This window comes from Pelophylax lessonae, assembly GCF_965119305.1.
Source record: "Pelophylax lessonae genome assembly, chromosome: 3".
Classification (NCBI taxonomy): Eukaryota; Metazoa; Chordata; class Amphibia; order Anura; family Ranidae; genus Pelophylax; species Pelophylax lessonae.
Window position 1 is genome coordinate 42514211 of NC_138770.1, and position 19432 is coordinate 42533642.

A 19432-nucleotide genomic window follows, 5' to 3' on the forward strand; every position below is an offset into this window, starting at 1 on the left:
TGATGTGTGACAAGCTCTGATTTTTGTCCCAAACATTTCCCACACTCAGGACAGGAATATGCCTTCTCACCCGTGTGAGATCTTTGACAAGATTAGACTTTTTTAAAAACATTACCCACACTCAGGACAGGAATATGGCTTTCCCTGGCGTGTGACCCTTTGATGTGTGACAAGCTCTGATTTTTGTCCGAAACATTTCCCACACTCAGGACAGGAATAAGGCTTCTCACCCATGTGAGATCTTTGATGTTTGAGAAGATTGGACTTCTTTGTAAAACATTTCCCATACTCAGGACAGGAATATGGCTTTCACCGGTGTGTGACAAGCTCTGATTTTTGTCCAAAACATTTCCCACACTCAGGACAGGAATACGGCTTCTCACCCATGTGAGATCTTTGATGTTTGAGAAGATTGGACTTCTTTGTAAAACATTTCCCGCACTCAGAACAGGAATATGGCTTTCACCGGTGTGCGACCCTTTGATGTGTGACAAGCTCTGATTTTTGGCCAAAATATTTCCCACACTCAGGACAGGAATATGGTTTCTCACCTGTGTGAGACCTTTGATGTTTCAGAAGATTGGACTTCTTTGTAAAACATTTCCTGCACTCAGAACAGGAATATGGCTTTTCACCCGTGTGAGACCTTTGATGTACGGTAAGATTAGACTTCTGTAAAAAACATTTCCCGCACTCAGGACAGGAATGCGGCTTCTCCCCCGTGTGCAATTTCTCATGTCTGTAAAGATGGGACTTAACTGAAAAACATTTCCCGCACGCTGGACAGGAATACGGTTTTTCACCCGTGTGAGATCTTTGATGTGTGACAAGTTCTGTTTGTCGTACAAAACATTTCCCGCACTCAGAACAGAAATTCAGTTTTTCTCCTGTGTGAGACCTTTGATGTATGACAAGTTCTGATTTTCCTACAAACAATTTTCCGCACTCAGGACAGGAATGCGTTTTCTCACCTGTGTGCAATCTCTGATGTTTAGAAAGATGGGACTTCTGTGAAAAACATTTCCCGCACTCAGAACAGGAAAATGGCTTTTCCCCCGTGTGAGATCTCTGATGTTTGTAAAGAGAGGATTTATCGGACAAACATTTCCCGCACTCAGGGCAGGAATACGGCTTCTCACCTGTGTGAGATCTTTTATGCTCATTAAGATTATATTTAGAACGGAAACACTTCCCGCACTCAGTACAGGAAAACCTCTTGACTGTTGGAAGGACGGCACTGTCCCTCACAGTCTGAGGTTCATCAGGATAAGAGGAATACGATGGTCCATCTACACTGTGTGGTGCCGGATGGATATTTGAGGTAGCCGGGTTTTCTCCTGGACTATACTGTGTGATGTCCTCATCTTCTACTTTACAGTCTGGAGACAAAGTGAGACAATCCTCTGAGGTTTTCCTCATCTCCCGTCCATCTACTAAAATAGAAATAAAAAGATTATTACTAGACATGAGCAGATTGGTTCCCCTAAATCAGGACTCCGCCCACATCAGACAGCTTTGTCTCTGAGGATCTTACAATTCCACCCTCAAGGTAACTAGTAAATGGGTCCTCTGATCTCCTACCAGTTCATTTCTTTATTCATGGACCTTAGTCAGAGAGTGAGGAAACAACGAGAACTGTCTTTTATAGGAGTGACAGTGATAAGGGGGGATTATAGGACGAGTGTCCCCCTCCCCCTCTCTCACTCATTGCCATCTTCCCAACACAAGAAGTCCTGCACTTCCTTATTTAGTCCATGATTTAGTCATGAATAACAGCGGGGCTGAGCCCCACCAGAGGTCAGAGAGTGAGGATGGGGGGAGAACAACCAAGATGAAGACTGGACTGATCCTGAAGACCGCCATCATTGGGTTACTGACTCCTCCCTCATTATCACTTTCTGTTTAAGGTCCCAAAGTTTGAGGATGTTATCACATTATTATCACCTTGTAAAAGTCTGTCCTCCAATCAAATCATCAGATATAAGATGTCCAGTTGGTAGAAAATGGGTGTAACAAAGAGAATCCATATTATGTTTATATACAGCAGTGGATAGAGAGAGCAGAAGTCAGGACTATGTAATGTACAACATACTGTATAGGGTACGACAGTTAGCACTATATAGTATCTGAATAATATCATTTATAACATAGAGTATATAGTGCAAGGGTCAGGAGTATGTAATGTACAACATAGAGTATATATGTATATAGTGAATAGAGTCAAGATTCATTGGTATTCAGTAAGTGCCTAGACCAGGGGTCTCCAAACTTTATAAACAAAGAGCCAGTTCACTGTCCTTCAGGCTTTAGGAGGGGGCCAGACTGTGGCCAGTGGGAGAAGAACATGTCCCATCATTGGTATTATGAGGAGGAGTAATTGTGCCCCATTGCTGGTGTCAGTGGAGAGAATAGTGCCCTATCATTAGTATCAAAGGGAGGAATAGTGCCCTGTCATTGGTATCAGTGGGAGGAATAGTGCCCATCATTGGTGTCAGTGGGAAAAATAGTGTCTCATAACTGGCGTCAGTGGGAGCATTACAGCCCCATCATTGGTATCAGTATTGGTATTGTAACGCCCCTTAAGTCAGTGGGAGGAATAGTGCGCCATCATTGGTATCAGTGGGCGAAATAGTGACCCATCTTTGGTAACAGTGGGAGGGATAGTGCCCCGTCATTGGTGTCACTGGAAGGAATAGTGCCATATCATTGGTGTCAGTGGAAGGAATAGTGCCCCATCATTGGTGTCTGTGGGAGGAATAGTGCCCCATCATTGGTATCAGGGGGAGAAATAGTGTCCCATCATTGGTGTCAGTTAGAGGAATAGTGCCCCATCATTGGGATCAGTGGGAGGAATAGTGCCCCATTGTTGGTGTCAGTGGAAGGAATAGTGACCCATTGTTGGTATCAGTGGAAGGAATAGTGCCCCATCATTAGAATCAGTGGGAGGAATAGTGCCCCATCATTAGAATCAGTGGGAGGAATAGTGCCCCATTGTTGGCGTCAGTGGAAGTAATAGTGTCTCATCATTGGTGTCAGTGGGAAAAATAGTGTCTCATCATTGGCGTCAGTGGGAGAAATACAGCCCCGTCACTGGTATTAGTGGGAGATGTAGTGCCCCTTTGGTGTCATTGGAAGGAATATTCCTCCATTGTTTGTATCAGTGGGAGGAATAGTGCCCCACCATTGGTGTCAGTGGGAGGAATAGTGCCCCATCATTGGTGTCAGTGGGAGGAATAGTGCCCCATCATTGGTGTCAGTGGGAGGAATAGTGCCCCATCATTGGTGTCACTGGAAGGAATAGTGCCCCATCATTGGTATCAGTGGGAGGAATAGTGCTCCATCATTGGTGTCAGTGGGAAGAATAGTGCTTCATTGTCGATGTCAGTGGCAGGAACTATGCCCCACGGTTGCTGAAAGTGGGGGAATTAATGCTCCAGGGACCAGATAAAAGCAAGCAAAGAGTCACATCTAGCCCCTGGGCCGCAGTTTGGAGACCACTGCCCTAGACCCATAAACCAGGTGTCTTTGTAGAACATCTCCTATGGTGAAAACCAACATTTTCTGCCAACTGAACCCCAGAATCTACATAAATCTAGTCTAGATACATAAAGTGTACAAACAAGTGGCCACTGCCCCCACCTATAATTGGTCTTTGCAACAAGAAGCGCTGGAAGAGCAACGTATGCCATACAAAACCAAAGAAATTTCTAAGCCCAACCAAATTGTCCTGTCTAACAGTATGCGTTAAAACAGGGGTTTAGTCTGCATTCATTTGCAAATACATGCGTAAGCCACAGAGCCCCGGCAAGGCACCCTGTTTTCTGTAGTCCTAACTAGAACTCCTGAGAGTCTCCATAATGGAAGCACATGCATTTTAATGGATAGGCAGAGGGCAGGTGAACCTGGAAGGAGCCCACCCCTCCTTCCAGGTTCAGGGCACAGGGGCACACTGAACACCCAGCGCAAAGCACTATGGCAGCAAAGGTGCCAGTGCGTTGCCTGACCAGCATATTAACCGTACTAACAAGTGGCTAGAGTTAGGAGTGGACTACAGAAAATGGAGTGCCTTGACAGGGCCTTTAGCTTACGTATGCATTTGCAAATGTGTGCAAACTGAAACCCTGTTTTTAATGTATTTTGCTGGACAGGTCAATTCGGTTGGTCGCAGGCTAGTCGGTAAGTGGAGCATGGAAATTTCTTTGTTTTTTTTTAAATACATAAATTGTGTCTGCAGCACAGAGATGGAAGATTATCCGAGAGAAATACAGGAATACAGGACGGGACACACAGCTCAGGAAAGTGACCAGAGTGTTATAGGCTGATATCACCCAGTCCTTGCCTTACTATGGGCCAATGAGTGAGCAGTATGGGTGGAGGAATGTATTTAGTGCTAATGACCCACCTGTGCTGATCTCTGTAGGAGTGTCCTCCTCTATAAATGTCCCCGTTATTCCATCCTCCTCCATAGACTGCTGATAATCCCTCACATATCTCTCTTCTTCTTCCTTAGCCTCAACTTTTATATCTATCAGATCTTCTCTCTAAACCAAGAAAATGATATCTGTAAAGCATAAGCTTAAATATTGTAACATCACATCAACCTCCCCAAGTCCAATGCTCTAGATGCTCTGTCCCACTAACCTCGTATTGGTGAGGAATGGTGTGATCTTCCTGGGTGGAATCCCGGGAATACAGAGGACGGGGACATCTCTCTGGTGGGTTCCTGGTATTTGGTGGCTCTATCATATCCTTGTGTCCTTCTGAAAACTTCTCCATCACTCCATACTCCTCATCCTCCTCTTTATACTCTTCTTTAACAATGATATTATCATCCCAGAGTTTTCCACTCTGAAAGATATAATAAAACATTTGCTGTAATCAACATACGTCTCGTCTTCTGTCCTAACCTCAACTTTGGAGTCACTCAGGTTTTTACTTTGAATATTTAAAAAAAATTCCATAAATTGTAATGATACATATAATGTACAGATCATAATGATACTATCAGAGATTCTCTATTAAGAGATCCTTGTGTCCTTCTAAATACTCCCACTCCTCCATGGAGAAATAGACAGTGACATCCTGACACCTTATAGGAACCTGACACACACAATGATACAGTCACCATCCAGACACATCCCTTGTCTGTTACTGGATAATATCCCAGAATTCCCAACACCGCTCACCTCTCCTGTCAGCAGCTCCATCATCTTCTTGGTGACTTCTAGAATCTTCTGCATGTTGTGTCTCTCAGGTTTTAGGGAGTCACATGGAGGCACTGTGATGGTCAAATGGTCTCCTGACTTCAGAAGAGGAACACTCTGTATTGAGAAACCAATAGGAATGTCATGTTAGAATCCCAGAATCCTCCTCACCCCTCCAGTGAGGTCTGTGTTTTTCTAATAGAGATACGATTTATGTCATGTGACCTCCCAGAATCCTCCTCACCTCTCCGGTGTTCTGTGAGAATTACCTCCCCGTGAGAAAAACCTACCCCTCGTCACTTCCGGTGCACGGCAGTGTGTGTACTGCAGCAGTTACATTAAAACAACTGTGCTGCAATATGAGTCATCTCCGCTCCTGTCCCTGTCACTACCCTGATCTCGGCAAGTAAATATAAAAGCGGCGGCGGGTGTATGGAAACATAAATGACGGAGCCGAGAGCCGCTTTTATATTTACTAGCCAAGATCAGGGTAGTGACAGGGACAGGAGCGGAGATGACTCATATTGCAGCACAGCTGTTTTATGTAACCGCCGCGTCAGTAGGTTTTTTTCACAGACACCGTGATCTTTTCATACTAGTGCGCATGTGCACTAGTCAGCTCCTCAGCTGTTCCATTAGGTATCCAGGGCTGTGAGCATGCGCACTGCTGCGCTGCTCAGCTGTTCCTGGCCGGAAGTGACAAGGGTAGGTTTTTCTCATGGGGTAGGTAATTCTAACGTTACACCGGTCAGGTCTGTGTTTTATTAAGAGATAAGAGTGATGTCATGTGACCTCCCAGAATCCTCCTTACCTCTCCGGTCAGCAGGTAGATGATCTCCAGGGTGAGGTTTAGTATCTTCTCAGTTATGTGACTCCGGTCCTCCTCCATCCTCATTGGTGCCATCATGTGATCTATATAGGTCTACTTGTAGACGGATAACTTTGGGAAAACGAAAGTAAGAATTATTTGGATGGTTTGGTCACACAATAATAGGATGTGGACCCCATTGGAACATTTAGTCTGGAGTATTTAGTGTCTATTACAAAACTCAGAACCCTCCTGACCTGCTGGATCAGAAATTCTCTTTTCCCTTACCAGGCCTCAGGTCCCGGCCAGTGCACTATTGCACGGCCACTTATTTATTTATTTTTCTCCCACTGTTTGTTTCACTTTCACTTTTGTAGACGCTTTAACGTTCGCGTGAACCAATCACTATACGCTTATTAGGTTTTTTCTTTACTAAAAATATGTAAAATACATATTGGCCTAAATTTATGAAGAAATTCGATTTTTTTTATTGCATATGTTTTATAGCAGAAAGTAAAAAATATTGGGGTTTTTTTTCAAAACTTTTGGTCTTTTTTTTATCGCGCAAAAAATAAAAAACACAGAGGTGATTAAATACCACTAAAACAAAGCTCAATTTGTGGGAAAAATATACATAGATTTAGTTTGCATGACCGCGCAACTGTCAGTTAACCATTTCTGGACCGGATTTACCCCCCTTAATGGCCAGGCCATTTTTTGCGATTCGGCACTGCGTTACTTTAACTGACAATTGCGTGGCGCTGTACCCAAATAAAATTGTAACCCAAATGTTTGGATCAGAGTCCCAACCATCCTAAGCAATCTCTCCAGGAAGCCATCACTGCACATCACCAATCATAGGCAGCCTAGTCAGGGCGTATATATTAGCAACTGCGGGCCCGGAAATGCCTCACTGCCTATGATTGACTGTATAATTGATCTCCTTTTTTCCCCCACAAATAGAGCTTTCTTTTGGTGGTATTTGATCACCTCTGATTTTTTATTTTTTTTGTTTATAGCGCAAAAAATAAGAAGAACAACAATTCTGGAAAAAAAAAAAATATTTTTACTTTCTGCTATATAACATTTCCAATAATAATAAAAAAAAAATCTAATTTTTTCATAATTTTAGGCCAATTTGTATTCTGCTACATATTTTTGTAAAAAAATAAAACAATAAGCGTATATTTATTTTTTCACTAGTAATGGCGGCGATCTGCGATTTTTTAGCGGGACTTCGACAGATCGGACCCCCAAACTGACATTGACATTTTTTGGGGACCAGTGACATTACTACAGTAATCAGTGCTAAAAATATGCACCGTTAACCCCAGGGGCGATCAAAGGGTTAAATGTGTCCCTAGGGAGTGCTTTCTAACCGTGTGGGGGTGATGGGCTTATGGAATGAACACAGAGACTTGTGTTCCGAAATAAGAGGATCACAGGATCCCTGTGTTCATAACTGACAGAACAACAGTCTGTTGTATTTACAACTATAGACCACCGTTCTGTCTCCACGGGGAGCAATCGCGGTTGCCTGGCAATCGAGGCCGCTGGACCCTCTGATTGGCTTCCCGTGGCAAATGGGCATTCTCCCACTAGCCGTCCTGCGAAGCGACGTACAGTTATGTCGCTTCATGGGAAAGAACCAGCCTGCCGCAGTAAAACTACGGTGGGCGGTCTTTAAGTGGTAAAGCAATGCAGGGCTAAATAGCAAAAAAAATTGCCTGGTCTTGAAGGGGGGCAAATCTTCCGGGAAGTCAACTGGCTATTGGAGGAGTAGAAGACTCTGACAATTGTAGATGCTTTGACTCCACCAAAATGTGACCAAATATGTAAATAAAATTCGCAGTCAACACACTCTGGACTGCGGTCGTGCACGATGACATTACTACCTGGACTCTGCCTTGAAGTTGCAGGCCTTTGCGTCTTCAGGGGAATGTGGAAAATCCAGACAGTGTCATTATCGCGCACCGGAGCGGCGTCTTCCATTTAAACCTTAATGCATAGGATAGGTGCAGGAACTCCCCTCTTCTGCGTCACCCCTTGTCTCGGCCCCCTACCCACCTCTGAGCATTGTCCCTTGGTTCCAGCCCCTACCCACCTCTGAGCATCGTCCCTTGGTTCCACCCCCTACCCACCTCTGAGCATCATCCCTTGGTTCCACCCCCTACCAACCTCTAAAGCATCGTCCCTTGGTGCCATCCCCTACCCACCTCTAAGCATCGTCCCTTGGAGCCACCCCCTACCCACCTCTAAGCATCGTCCCTTGGAGCCACCCCCTACACATCTCTGAGCATCGTCCCTTGGTTCTACCCCCTACCCAACTCTAAGCATTGTCCCTTGGTTACACCCTCTACCCACCTCCCAGTACCACCCCTTTTAGAGAATACAGAACCAAGTATCATTTTGTTAATGATAACAAGAAAAGCAGCAAAATAGATCCCCTGCAGCTAGCAACAATAGATCTCCCACACATCAATAGACCCCCTCCCCGCAACAACAATGGATTCCACCCCAGCAACAATGGACCCCACCCAAGCATCAATAGATCCCCCACAAAGCAACGATGGACCACCCCCCAACAAAATAACACACCTAGAAACAAAAGATCCACCCAGCAACATTGTACCCCCCAGCAGCGACAACAGATGTCCCAGCAGCCATCATCAAAAGACCCTCCAGCAGCTAGCAACAATAGACCTCTCTTAACAGTAGATCCCTACCAGCAACAATAGATCCCCCACAAAGGAACAATGGAGCACCTGCAAACAAAATACCACACCCAGAAACATAAGGTCCACCCAGCAGTAACAACAGATCTCCCAGCAGCCATCATCAATAGACCCTCCAGCAGCTAGGAACAATAGACCTCTCTTAACAGTAGATCCCTACCAGCAACATAAGACTACCCCAGCAATAATAGATCCCCCCCACAAAGCAACAATGGACCACCTACAACAAAATACCACACCCAAAAACAAAAAATCCAACCCAGCAAAATTCGACCCCCCCCAGCAGCAACAACAGATCTTCTAGCAGCCAGCATCAATAGACCCTCCAGCAGCTAGCAACAATAGACCTCTCCCTTAACAGTAGGAAGAAAAGAGGATGTGTTGGGCGCTTGTGCCAAAAGGTGAGGTCTTCCTTTTGTCTCCCTTAACAGTAGATCCCTACCAGCAACATAAGACCCCCAGCAACAATATATCCCCCACCAGCAACAATAGACCCTCACACAAAAACAGATTCCCACCAGTGACAACAGATCCCCCAGCATCAATAGACCCTCCAGCACACCCAACACCCTTTGCTATTACATACAGTCAGTGCTGGAGGTGCCGGTGTTCTCTTGAAAACTGCAACTCGCCAAAATCTCCAACCACCCCACTTTCGGTGACTACAGCAGGAATAATTGGAGATTCGATGAGTTGCTGTTTTCACAGACCACCGGCAGCCAATACACTCCGGTACACGACCAGTTGTCTCTTTTCACAGAACACCGGGTAACGAGGAAAAAAGTTGTCGCTCCCTTGGAGGCGGCCATTTTTCTGGTTAATAACAGGTAGACTAACAATGTCCACTCATTATACTGTGTACCTGAATGTATAGGCTTCCTGTGGTGTGTGAAAACAGCAACTCGTCAAAATCTCTAATTATAGCTGCTGGAGAGAGTTACCAGAAGTGACGAGGTTGGAGATTTTGGCAAGTTGGAGTTTTCGGCAGAACACCGGATCTGCGTTCCCCCCTGAAAAATGTCCTGGCTCTATGTACATCCATTGACATGTAAATGCACAATCTGTGATTTCATAAATAATTTTTAAGGACTTATGCACAGTGGAGATCTTTCATGTACTAATGTGTTTGCGGCTTGCTATGTGGACATCTCGGTCGATACCGGGGTGATTGTTTTGGAGGTCTGAATTCCCGTGGCATAATGTATCTTCACCGGAGGCCAGTGTCAGGGGATTGGCGTTGCCAGAGGGATAAAAACAAGCATGTTTGGGCCTTACTGGAGGGGCCAAACTATCTGATTATTTGGATTAGGAACTTTTTTGAGTTTGACAACTTTCGATTACCTGCACAAGTCACTTTTATGGTGATTGAAGTAGAAGTAACGGTGGCCGTGGGCGATAATGATACTGCCTGGATTTCCACATTCCCCCGAATACGCGAGGGAGCAAAACTTCAGGGCAGAGTCCAAGCAGGGACGTTATCATGCACGACCGCAGTCCGGGTGTGTTGAATGTTCTTTAAATATTTGGTCAAATATTGTTGGAATGCATCTACATTTCTAACCCGTTTTTGTGTTCGAATTCAGGGACATTGTGGATTTCTCAGTTATTTTATTTCATTTATTCTGGTCATTTTATTTTCAATCTATTCGTTTGAACACATATTTTTTCACTATGCGCAGGAAGACTTTCTGACAAATGCTTCTTCAAAAAGATAGCACACAGAGAAACCTTTAGTCAAGGTGAAGGACTTCGCTAGACGTGACCTGTTCTTGTAGATAAAATCGTCAAAAAATGGGATATATGGAAAAACCTTAGAGGACATTTTTCGCATGCGAGTCCCGTAAGAAAACTGTCGAAGTTGACGTGGAATCACCTATCTTTAAAGTTTTTCCAGACCACGATAAGATGCAAAATCAGCTCCTTCTAGTGAACCAAAGTTGGGACATGCAACCCATCCGTCATGAAGATCTTGAAAGAACGGAAGAGAAATAATATCTTATTACCTCCTCTGCTGCCAGTTTCAGCAATGTCTCCTCTGTACTTGCTACCACATGGAATTTCCTGCCTGTACTGCCATCACTTCCTGTATTCCATAGAGACTTCCTGTCTGGATAGATGTGAGATCATCACCTTGTGGGGCCCAGAGGAATTGAAGCCTCAAGAAACATCTCGTAGCGTGAACACGGCCTTGTGCTGTGTGTGTGTGTACTGTATATCCTTACAGATGGGTCATCTCCACTCCCACCAAGAGGGATACAAATATATTACTGTCTAGTCCAGTCTTTCTCAGCCAGGGTTCCTCCAAAGGTTATAGATGGGGTCATCTCCACTCCCTAGGGTTGCCACCTCATCCCTTTAAACCAGGACACATATTAATTACACAGGTTCTGTGGCTGATTAAGGCTGTAAATAAACTCACTTAGTGTTTTATGTGAATTATATTAGCCTTTAGAACCTGTGTAATTAATATGTGTCCTGGTTTAAAGGGATGAGGTGGCAACCCTACCTCTCCCACCAAGGGGGATAGATATATTTTAATGCCCAGTCCAGCCTTTCTTATGCCCCATACACACGTGCAGATTATCTGAAGACTTTTGTCTGCAGACTTACCAAAACCATATAATATGAGGTCAAACCTAAACACTTTCAATTTGTATGCAATCCGGCAGGCCCTTGCACTACATAGAAAAGGTAAGTCTGCAGACAAAAGTCTGCAGATAATCTGCATGTGTGTATGGGGCATTAAGAACAACTGATACACTGGTCTGCAAGGAGAAAGACTTGGAAATTAAAGTAGCCAAATTTTACCAGAATTGGGTCTTTAATACAGGAAACTGAAATCCTAAGTATTAATTGGCTCCAGTTTCCAAGATACAACTTCTGGTCAAAATTGCACCAAAATAATTCAAAATTACTAGGGGGGATGTGCAATTCTGCTCCATAAATTTTATAAAAAATGTGATCTAGCAATGAGAATGGTGCCACACCAATCATTATAAATATTTTTTATTGATACCAATAACTTAGCTTTCAATTCATTTATTGGTTTTTCATGTAATATTTTCATTCTCCCTCCACACCATTGGGACTGTGAAAGGCATGGACTCTCTTTTTTATCCAATTTTAGCCAGTTTAGCCAATTACACAGATAAGTTGCACATGTAATGCAACAATAATGAGGGGCCCAACTCTTGTCCTTTTCCCCTATTTTGCATCTAAAATATACAGTATCTCACAAAAGAGAGTACACCCCTCATCTTTTCATGTGACAACACTGAGGAAATGACACTTTGCTACAATGTAAAGTAGTGATTGTACAGCTTGTATACCAGTGTAAACTTGCTGTCCCCTCAAAATAACTCAACACAGCCATTAACCACTTAAGCCCCGGAAGATTTTACCCCCTTCCTGACCAGGGCCTATTTTGCGAATCGGCACTGCGTGACTTTAACGGACAATTGCGCGGTCGTGCGACGCTGTACCTAAACGAATTTGGCATCCTTTTTTTCCCACAAACTGAGCTTTCTTTTGGTGGTATTTGATCACCTGTGCGATTTTTTGATCATGCGCTATAAACAAAAAAAAGCGTCAATTTTGCATAAATAACAATATTTTTCACATTTTTTTTATATGAAATTCCCCCCAAAAAAATAAAAAAATCAAAATTTAACATTTTAGGCCAATTTTTTTATTTTACCATATGTTTGGTAAAAAAAAAAACAATCGCAAAAAGCGTATTTTGATTGGTTTGCGCAAAAGTTATTGCGTTTACTAACAAAGGGAAAGATTTTTGTAATTTTTGTTGTTTTTTTTTTAACGCATAATGGCGGCGATCTGCGTTTTTTTTTTTGCGGGACTGCGACATTGGGGCGGACAGATCGGACCCTTGACTGACATTTTTGGGGTTACCAGTGACATTACTACAGTAATCAGTGCTATATATACATATGCACTGTTACTGTAAAAATGACACTGGCAGTGAAGGAGTTAACTGTATTGGAGAGGGAGGGGTTAAGTGTGTCCTAGGGGCGTGCTTCTAACTGTGATTGGCTGTGGCTGTGTGTGTAAGAACAGTGATCAACGGTCCTACATAGTAGAACCGTTTGATCACCATTCTTACACAGGGAGAACTGACAGGCAGCTTTGTTTACATTAGCCGCCTGCCTTTCTCCCGCTGTCACGGACGATCGCGAGTGCCCGGCGGACATCGGGTCCGCCGGGCACACGTGCGGGGGGTCTGTGACGGAGCGGGAGCGCGCCTCCGGTGGCGCGCACTCGCTCCCCACACCCTTACAGGCTAGCGACGTATCCCTGCGTCGCTCTGCCTGTGAGGGGCTGACTGCCGACATAAATAGTCGTGCGGCAGTCGGCAAGTGGTTAATGTCTAAACTGCTGGCAACAAAAGTGAGTACTGGCAGTTGAAATTTGTGTGTATGATAGAGATATATATATATATATATATATATTATTAGCTGTAATTATATATATATATATATATACATATACATACACATACATATATACATACATATACACATACAAATGTTTCAACGGCCAGGCACTGGTATTTAGTTAGGTTTTTTTTTTTTTTTTTAATCCTTTCATTTTTTAGATAGATATAAAAATAAATAAATGGGAGGATAAGAAGGAAAAAAAAATATATATATATATAAAGATATATATATCTTTAATCCTCCCATTTATTTATTTTTATATCCATCTATAAAAATGGAAGGATTAAAAAAAAAACTAAATAAATACCAGTGCCTGACAGTTGAAATTATATATATATATATATATATATATATACACACACACACACAGTGAGACTTCACACCAAGCGTAGAGCTTGAAGGGCCCTTTCACACGGGCGATCTGATCAGATCCGCCTGTCAGTTTTTTAGGCGGATCTGATCGGATCCTCCATGCAGCTCTATGGGGCAGCTGATGTCAGCGGAGACACCTCCGCTGACACCCACTGCCATCCGTATCCGATCCTGTCCGTGAAATCTGGACGGATGGAAACCCTATTTTTCCATCCGTTCAGTGATCGGATCGGATGAGAGCGGACAGGCGGTCCGCTCTCATCCGATCCCCCATAGAGGGCAGCGGGGGCTGAGACACCTCCCTCTCCGCTCTGCAAGCGGAGACGGAGCTGTCATCCGCCGGCTCTGCGGGGATCGCGGATCGATCCCCGCTGCGCAACACGGATCCGCCTAAGGAGGCGGACCGTGTGAAAGAGGCCTAAGGACACCGCCACTCGCTGTTTCTTCTTTAAAGAGGTTGTAAACTCGTATAAATTTTTTTTTTTTTTTTTTTACACCCTGCAAAAGAAAGACATAATGAGCTAGTATGCATCGCATATTAGCTCATTATGCAATACTTACCTCAGAACGAGCCCCCGCCGTGCCGCTCACTCACCTCTATGACGGGCGACATGTCTAGTCGCCCGTCTTCCGGGATCGCGGCATCCGGTCATCTGATTGGCCGGAGCCGCGGTGACGTCACTCCCGCGCACGCGCGCGGGAGCCGACAGTCACGGCACGGGGCTCTGAAGGAACGGCACGATCGGCCGTTCCTTCAGAGCGCATGCGCCAGTGACGTCACTGGCGACATATAAGGTAAATATCTCCTAAACGGTGCATGTTTAGGAGATATTTACAGTACCTATAGGTAAGCCTTATCATAGGCTTGCCTATAGGTACAAGTTGTAGAGGAGGGTTTACTTCCTCTTTAAGGGCTTTCTTTGCCCATGTTTATTAAAAGAAAACTCTGTACACAAAACAAGTGTTTCCCTCGCAGGGGTTTCAGCATTTTAGTCCTCAGCAAAATAAAAATGATTATTCAGCCCTCCTGGCTTGAACTTGCAGTGCTGCTGCTCTGGCCTTCACACTTCAGGCCCTTGTCTGTCTCCCATAGACTTCGATCACCCAAAAGGGTGCACACAGCAGCCTCGTGCCGCACTGACTCCTAGGTCAGACCTCCTGTCTGCCGGGATGGAGCCCAGAACCATGATCAGATTACTACTAAAAGCACAGCACACACCTGACCAATTATTATGCTGGCTATACCGAATAGCTGGACCCAGGATTGGAGGAGATTTCATCCCACCCGGATCACTTAGAAATCTCCAGGCTCCAGGTCCCAAACTGGAATTTTTAAAACACAGAGGAAACTGAAAAGCCAGTTTCCTCTTCATGTTACAAGCTCCCTGGAGCCCCTGCCTGGTTGAGAATTCTGGGTCACATTCACTTTTTAGATCCTGGCAGGGCAACGCTCTGCCACTATATATATATATATATATATATATAAAAAGTTTCAACTGTCAGGCACCGGCGTTTATTTAGTTAGTTTTTTTTTTTTAATCCTTCCATTTAAATAACTAATATATATATATATATATATAGATATATACAAAAGCTCCAACTGTCGGGCGCATGGGCAGTAGTGTTAACATATACTGCGGCGGTCAGCCCCTCACAGGCAAAGTGACGTATGGGTACATCACTAGCCTGTGAGGCTCTGGGGAGCGAGCGCGCGCCGCCGGAGGAGCACTCCCGCTCCCGCGCGGTCCCGGACACCCCCGCGCATGTGCCCGGCGGACCTAATGGAAGGATTAAAAAAAATAAAATAAATAAATAACTAAATAAATACCAGTGCCTGACAGTTGAAACTTTTGTGTGTATATATATATTGTATATATATATATTAACATATACAAAGGTTTCAACTGCCAGGCACTGGTATTTATTAAGGGTCCTTTTTGATCCGTATTTTGATCCGCTCCGGCACTTTTTTTTTTTACAGACACGGGTGACACTTGTGTCATCCGATCCGTATGTCCGCATATCATCCCATCTGTTTGCGGATGATATACGGAGTCGGACATAATGTATGTCTATGGGATTGCGGATGTCAGCAGATGACACCGCTGACATCCGATTTTGCGTCCTTTCCGTTTTTTAAACAGAAGAAAAAATAGGTTTCTGTTCCGTTCCAAAAAACGGAACAGAACTGAAAGGACGCAAATCGGATGTCAGCGGATGGTCATCCCCTGACATCCGCAATCCCATAGACATACATTATGTCCGTATATCATCCGAAAACGGATGGGATGATATACGGACATACGGACCGCCTGTATTTTTTTTTTTAATCCTTCCATTCAAATAAGTTAAACATCTAGCCGAAAACTCCAACTATATACAACAGCTCCAAATGTCGGGGGCATGCGCAGTTGCGTTAAACATCTTGCCGAAAACTCCAACTCTCGTGCACAGTGTTCTCCGCTGTGCACGGGCATTGACTCGCGGCCAGCGGAAGAGATGAGGGTGGTTGGAGATTTCGGCAAGTTGAAACTTTCAACAGTACACCGTCAGACCCCGTTCACACTGGGGCGACCTGTCAGGCGACCTGGTCGCCTGACAGGTCGCCTTAGGTCGCCTGCCATAGAGAAGCTGTGGACCCGTTCTAATAGGAGCGACACAAGTCGCTCCGACTTAGAAAAAGGGTCCGGAGCTTCTTTGGGGCGACCTGGAGCGACCTGCATTAACTTCAATGCTATGAAGTCCGTGCCGGCCGCACCGAGGTCGTGGTGCGAGCTGTGCGCCGCGACCTGTGAGGTCGCCCCGGCAAGTTGGATCGCCCCAGTGTGAACGGGGTCTAATACTGCACTTTTGAGATGCAAAAGGAACCTCGCCACAAATGTAGCAGAAGTTATCTGCTTGTTTACACAGTTTCCAGGCATCTTGGCTTCTGAGGGAAAATATCATGCAACTGTTCCTTGGAAATGTTAGGCAATGACACTTTCACAAGCCACTAGATGTAACTGTATGATGCGTAGATCTGACCAAGACAAATGTACCTTGCAATAGAAGAACATTAAATTACAGTTCGGTAATAATTTTTAGTTTCAAAGTGAAGATAAATTTATACACCTCCATGTGGTACTACTTTCATTGTTCTACCGTACTTTGTCGACAAGTTACGAGGCATCATGATCATCAGACACCTCCCTCCCTTGTAGGTAAATATACTCGCCTGTGTCTAAATCTTTATTGTGAAATAGCCTAAACCAGCACCTTTATCTGCTGTTTTTTAATTTATCTAATCAAAATACACTATATTACCAAAAGTATTGGGACACCTGCCCTCATATGCACTGTTCCTGATCTTTGCTGACAGTATTTTGACAGGAACTGTACCAGGTGACTGGAGGAAAGCCAACGTGATACCAATATTCAAAAAAGGGCAGAGGCATATCCTGGGAAATTATAGACCGGTCAGCCTGATGCCAATAGTATGTAAACTATGGAAGGGATGATAAGGGACTATATCCAAGAATTTGCTAAAGACAACAACATCATCAGCAGTAATCAGCACGGGTTTACAAAAGGACGTTCTTGTCAAACCAATCTGTTAACATTCTATGAGGAGGTGAGCTGTGAGCTAGATAGGGGGAGACCTGTGGATGTGGTGTACCAGGATTTTGCTAAGGCGTTTGATACAGTTCCCCACAAACGCTTAATTTACAAAATAAGGTCTGCAGGCATCGACCACAAGGTTTGCTCTTGGATAGAAAACTGGTTAAAGGGGCGTGTCCAAAGGGTGGTAATAAATAACGCATACTCAGACTGGTCTGGGGTGGTAAGTGGGGTCCCCCAAGGCTCAAGTCCTGGGACCAATCTTGTTCAATATATTCATAAATAGCATTGAGGATGGGATCATTAGCTCAATCTCAGTTTTTGCAGATGACACAAAATTAAGCAGGGCAACAACTTCACATCGTGAGGCAGATATCTTACAGAATGACCTGAACAAAATAACAGAGTGGGCAACTACATGGCAAATGAGGTTTAATGTGGAGAAGTGTAAGGTATTGACTTCTCTTCTCCAAACAACTCCATGGTGCTTCTCCTCGCACGTGTCTCCCTCTCAGCCACACCCGAAGGGGGAGTATTATATGGACTCCCCTAGTCACTCCTGATTGGCTGGGCGCGACCAACGTCTCCACACACACTCCTTGTTTGGCGGTGGCTCCTCCTGCTAGGCGGTGCTTTCTGGATTGCGCTTTCCAGCGCGGTGCAGCAACTCCTCCCATGCCATGTTCGCTCTCTCTAGCCCGCAGGGAAATTGCTGCAAAGCGGACAATGTCCCTCGCCAGACATGCATCCACTCTTCTTACTTGCAACAGGGCCCCAGCTGCGCATCCCTCTTCCGAAGCCAGCTGTCCCTCTTTGCCAAGAAAGAGAATTGTCCCACTGTCACATGCACGGTCAACTGTCCTCTCCCCGACATGTGCACGTAAGGCCCACCCTACTGTCTCTGAAGATAGTCCCACTCCCCCTCCCGGCATGGCCGACTGCAATCTTTACAGTATCACTGCAATTGCTGTATAGAACAAATGTCCCGTTGTCATAAGCACGGTCAACAACAGTCCATATAGCCTGCACACACACCTGGCCCCTGGCACTCTGCTCCATGTGCCCCTGGCCACCATTTTCTTCATTCCCACCTGGACCTCTCTGTTAAGCAGCTGGAGCTTTTATTCACTGTCACTGACATAGATCTCTTCCCTGCTCTCCAATACTTGATAGCAGAGTACATCTCATAACTGAAATGGAAGGTTCCCGCCATTCTGCAGTACTGACTGGGACATTTGTTTTACCATGGGCAACCCTCCATGTGCACAATTATCTTCATTCCACTCTCCCTCTCTTCTGCGGAGCCGACCTCACACTTGGCTTTAGTTTTGGAGTAAAGTCACGGACACAAAAATTTAGATTTTGAACGTTTTCTTTGGCCGTTGCCATGGGCAACTGACCCAGTAACCCAGGGTGACAAGCCCCCAAATGTAGCAAGATTCCCAGCCATTTTGCTGGATATGGGTCCCCTTGGGTTACCGCTAGTAACAACAGCACATTTAAGCATGTTCTCCAAGTGTGAGCACCGAGACAATGACCAGTCCAGTATCTTTGGATTTTTATATTTATTTTGTAACTTGGATGGGAGAAGGGATGAGTGGGATACCCCTTTGGCTCAACTATGCACAAATTGCTGAAGACACTTGAAAAATGCAGATTGGCGCGGACTTAATGCTGGCTGGATACCGGTCAACGCCGGTTAACGCTGGCCTGCTGCCTGTTAACGCTGAACTGATTTGTGACAGCTTTTCTGGATAAAGAAGTCCTCTTTAAGCTCCCCTAAGCACTCCTTGCTGAGGTAGCTACTTGTATACACTGTTGAACACTTCAGGGCCCGCACCGGCGCCCTCTTTCTCTCACTTATCTTCAGGGTTTAGACACAGGCACCCCCTTTCTAATCCGCTCTACTGGTTAGCTGGCTCCCGGATCCCTCTGACCTTCTGGACTGGCCCCCTATCCTAGGCAGACCCCGGGCCAGTTTCGAGTACTCACAACACTGTTTTTCCTGGAAACCTCTGCCCAGCAGCTCCACTCGGTCCACAGCACTCTGGATTCCTTTCTGTAGCCCAGCTCAACCTTCCGTCCTCTAGGCCGACCACCCAGGACACACTTGCTTCCTCTGACAGGAGGAGTGACGGCCATCAGCCTCCTCCTGGGACTCTGCTTCCCGCCAAAGACACTCTGTCATGTGCTCCACTCAGACTTATACCCCATCCCAGGGTGCATTGCAGCAGGCTCTGCCCTCTGGGATAGATATAAGCC

General features: G+C 45.0%; 2 protein-coding genes and 1 pseudogene across 3 annotated transcripts in view; 1 reads left to right on the forward strand and 2 right to left on the reverse strand.

Annotated features, from left to right (window-relative positions):
* LOC309550683 (uncharacterized protein) overlaps positions 1-19432 on the forward strand; it is a 3164715-nt gene that overhangs the window by 1802534 nt on the left and 1342749 nt on the right. The gene's annotated exons all lie outside the window — the stretch shown is intronic.
* The window catches only part of LOC309550793, a 1525103-nt pseudogene that overhangs the window by 90981 nt on the left and 1414690 nt on the right, over positions 1-19432 (reverse strand). Inside the window, exon 23 of the transcript XR_014226173.1 lies at positions 160-926. The product of XR_014226173.1 is annotated as an uncharacterized misc_RNA (transcript). The remainder of the gene's footprint in view (positions 1-159; positions 927-19432) is intronic.
* On the reverse strand, positions 5005-10784 carry LOC309550045 (gastrula zinc finger protein XlCGF66.1-like; the record flags this gene model as incomplete). Its single annotated transcript, XM_082250512.1, has 4 exons — positions 10751-10784; positions 6016-6144; positions 5187-5321; positions 5005-5100 (listed from the first exon to the last, which is right to left on the reverse strand). The coding sequence occupies exons 2-4, from the start codon at positions 6109-6111 to the stop codon at positions 5005-5007; spliced, it is 327 nt and encodes a 108-aa protein (XP_082106638.1). The 5' UTR covers positions 6112-6144; positions 10751-10784.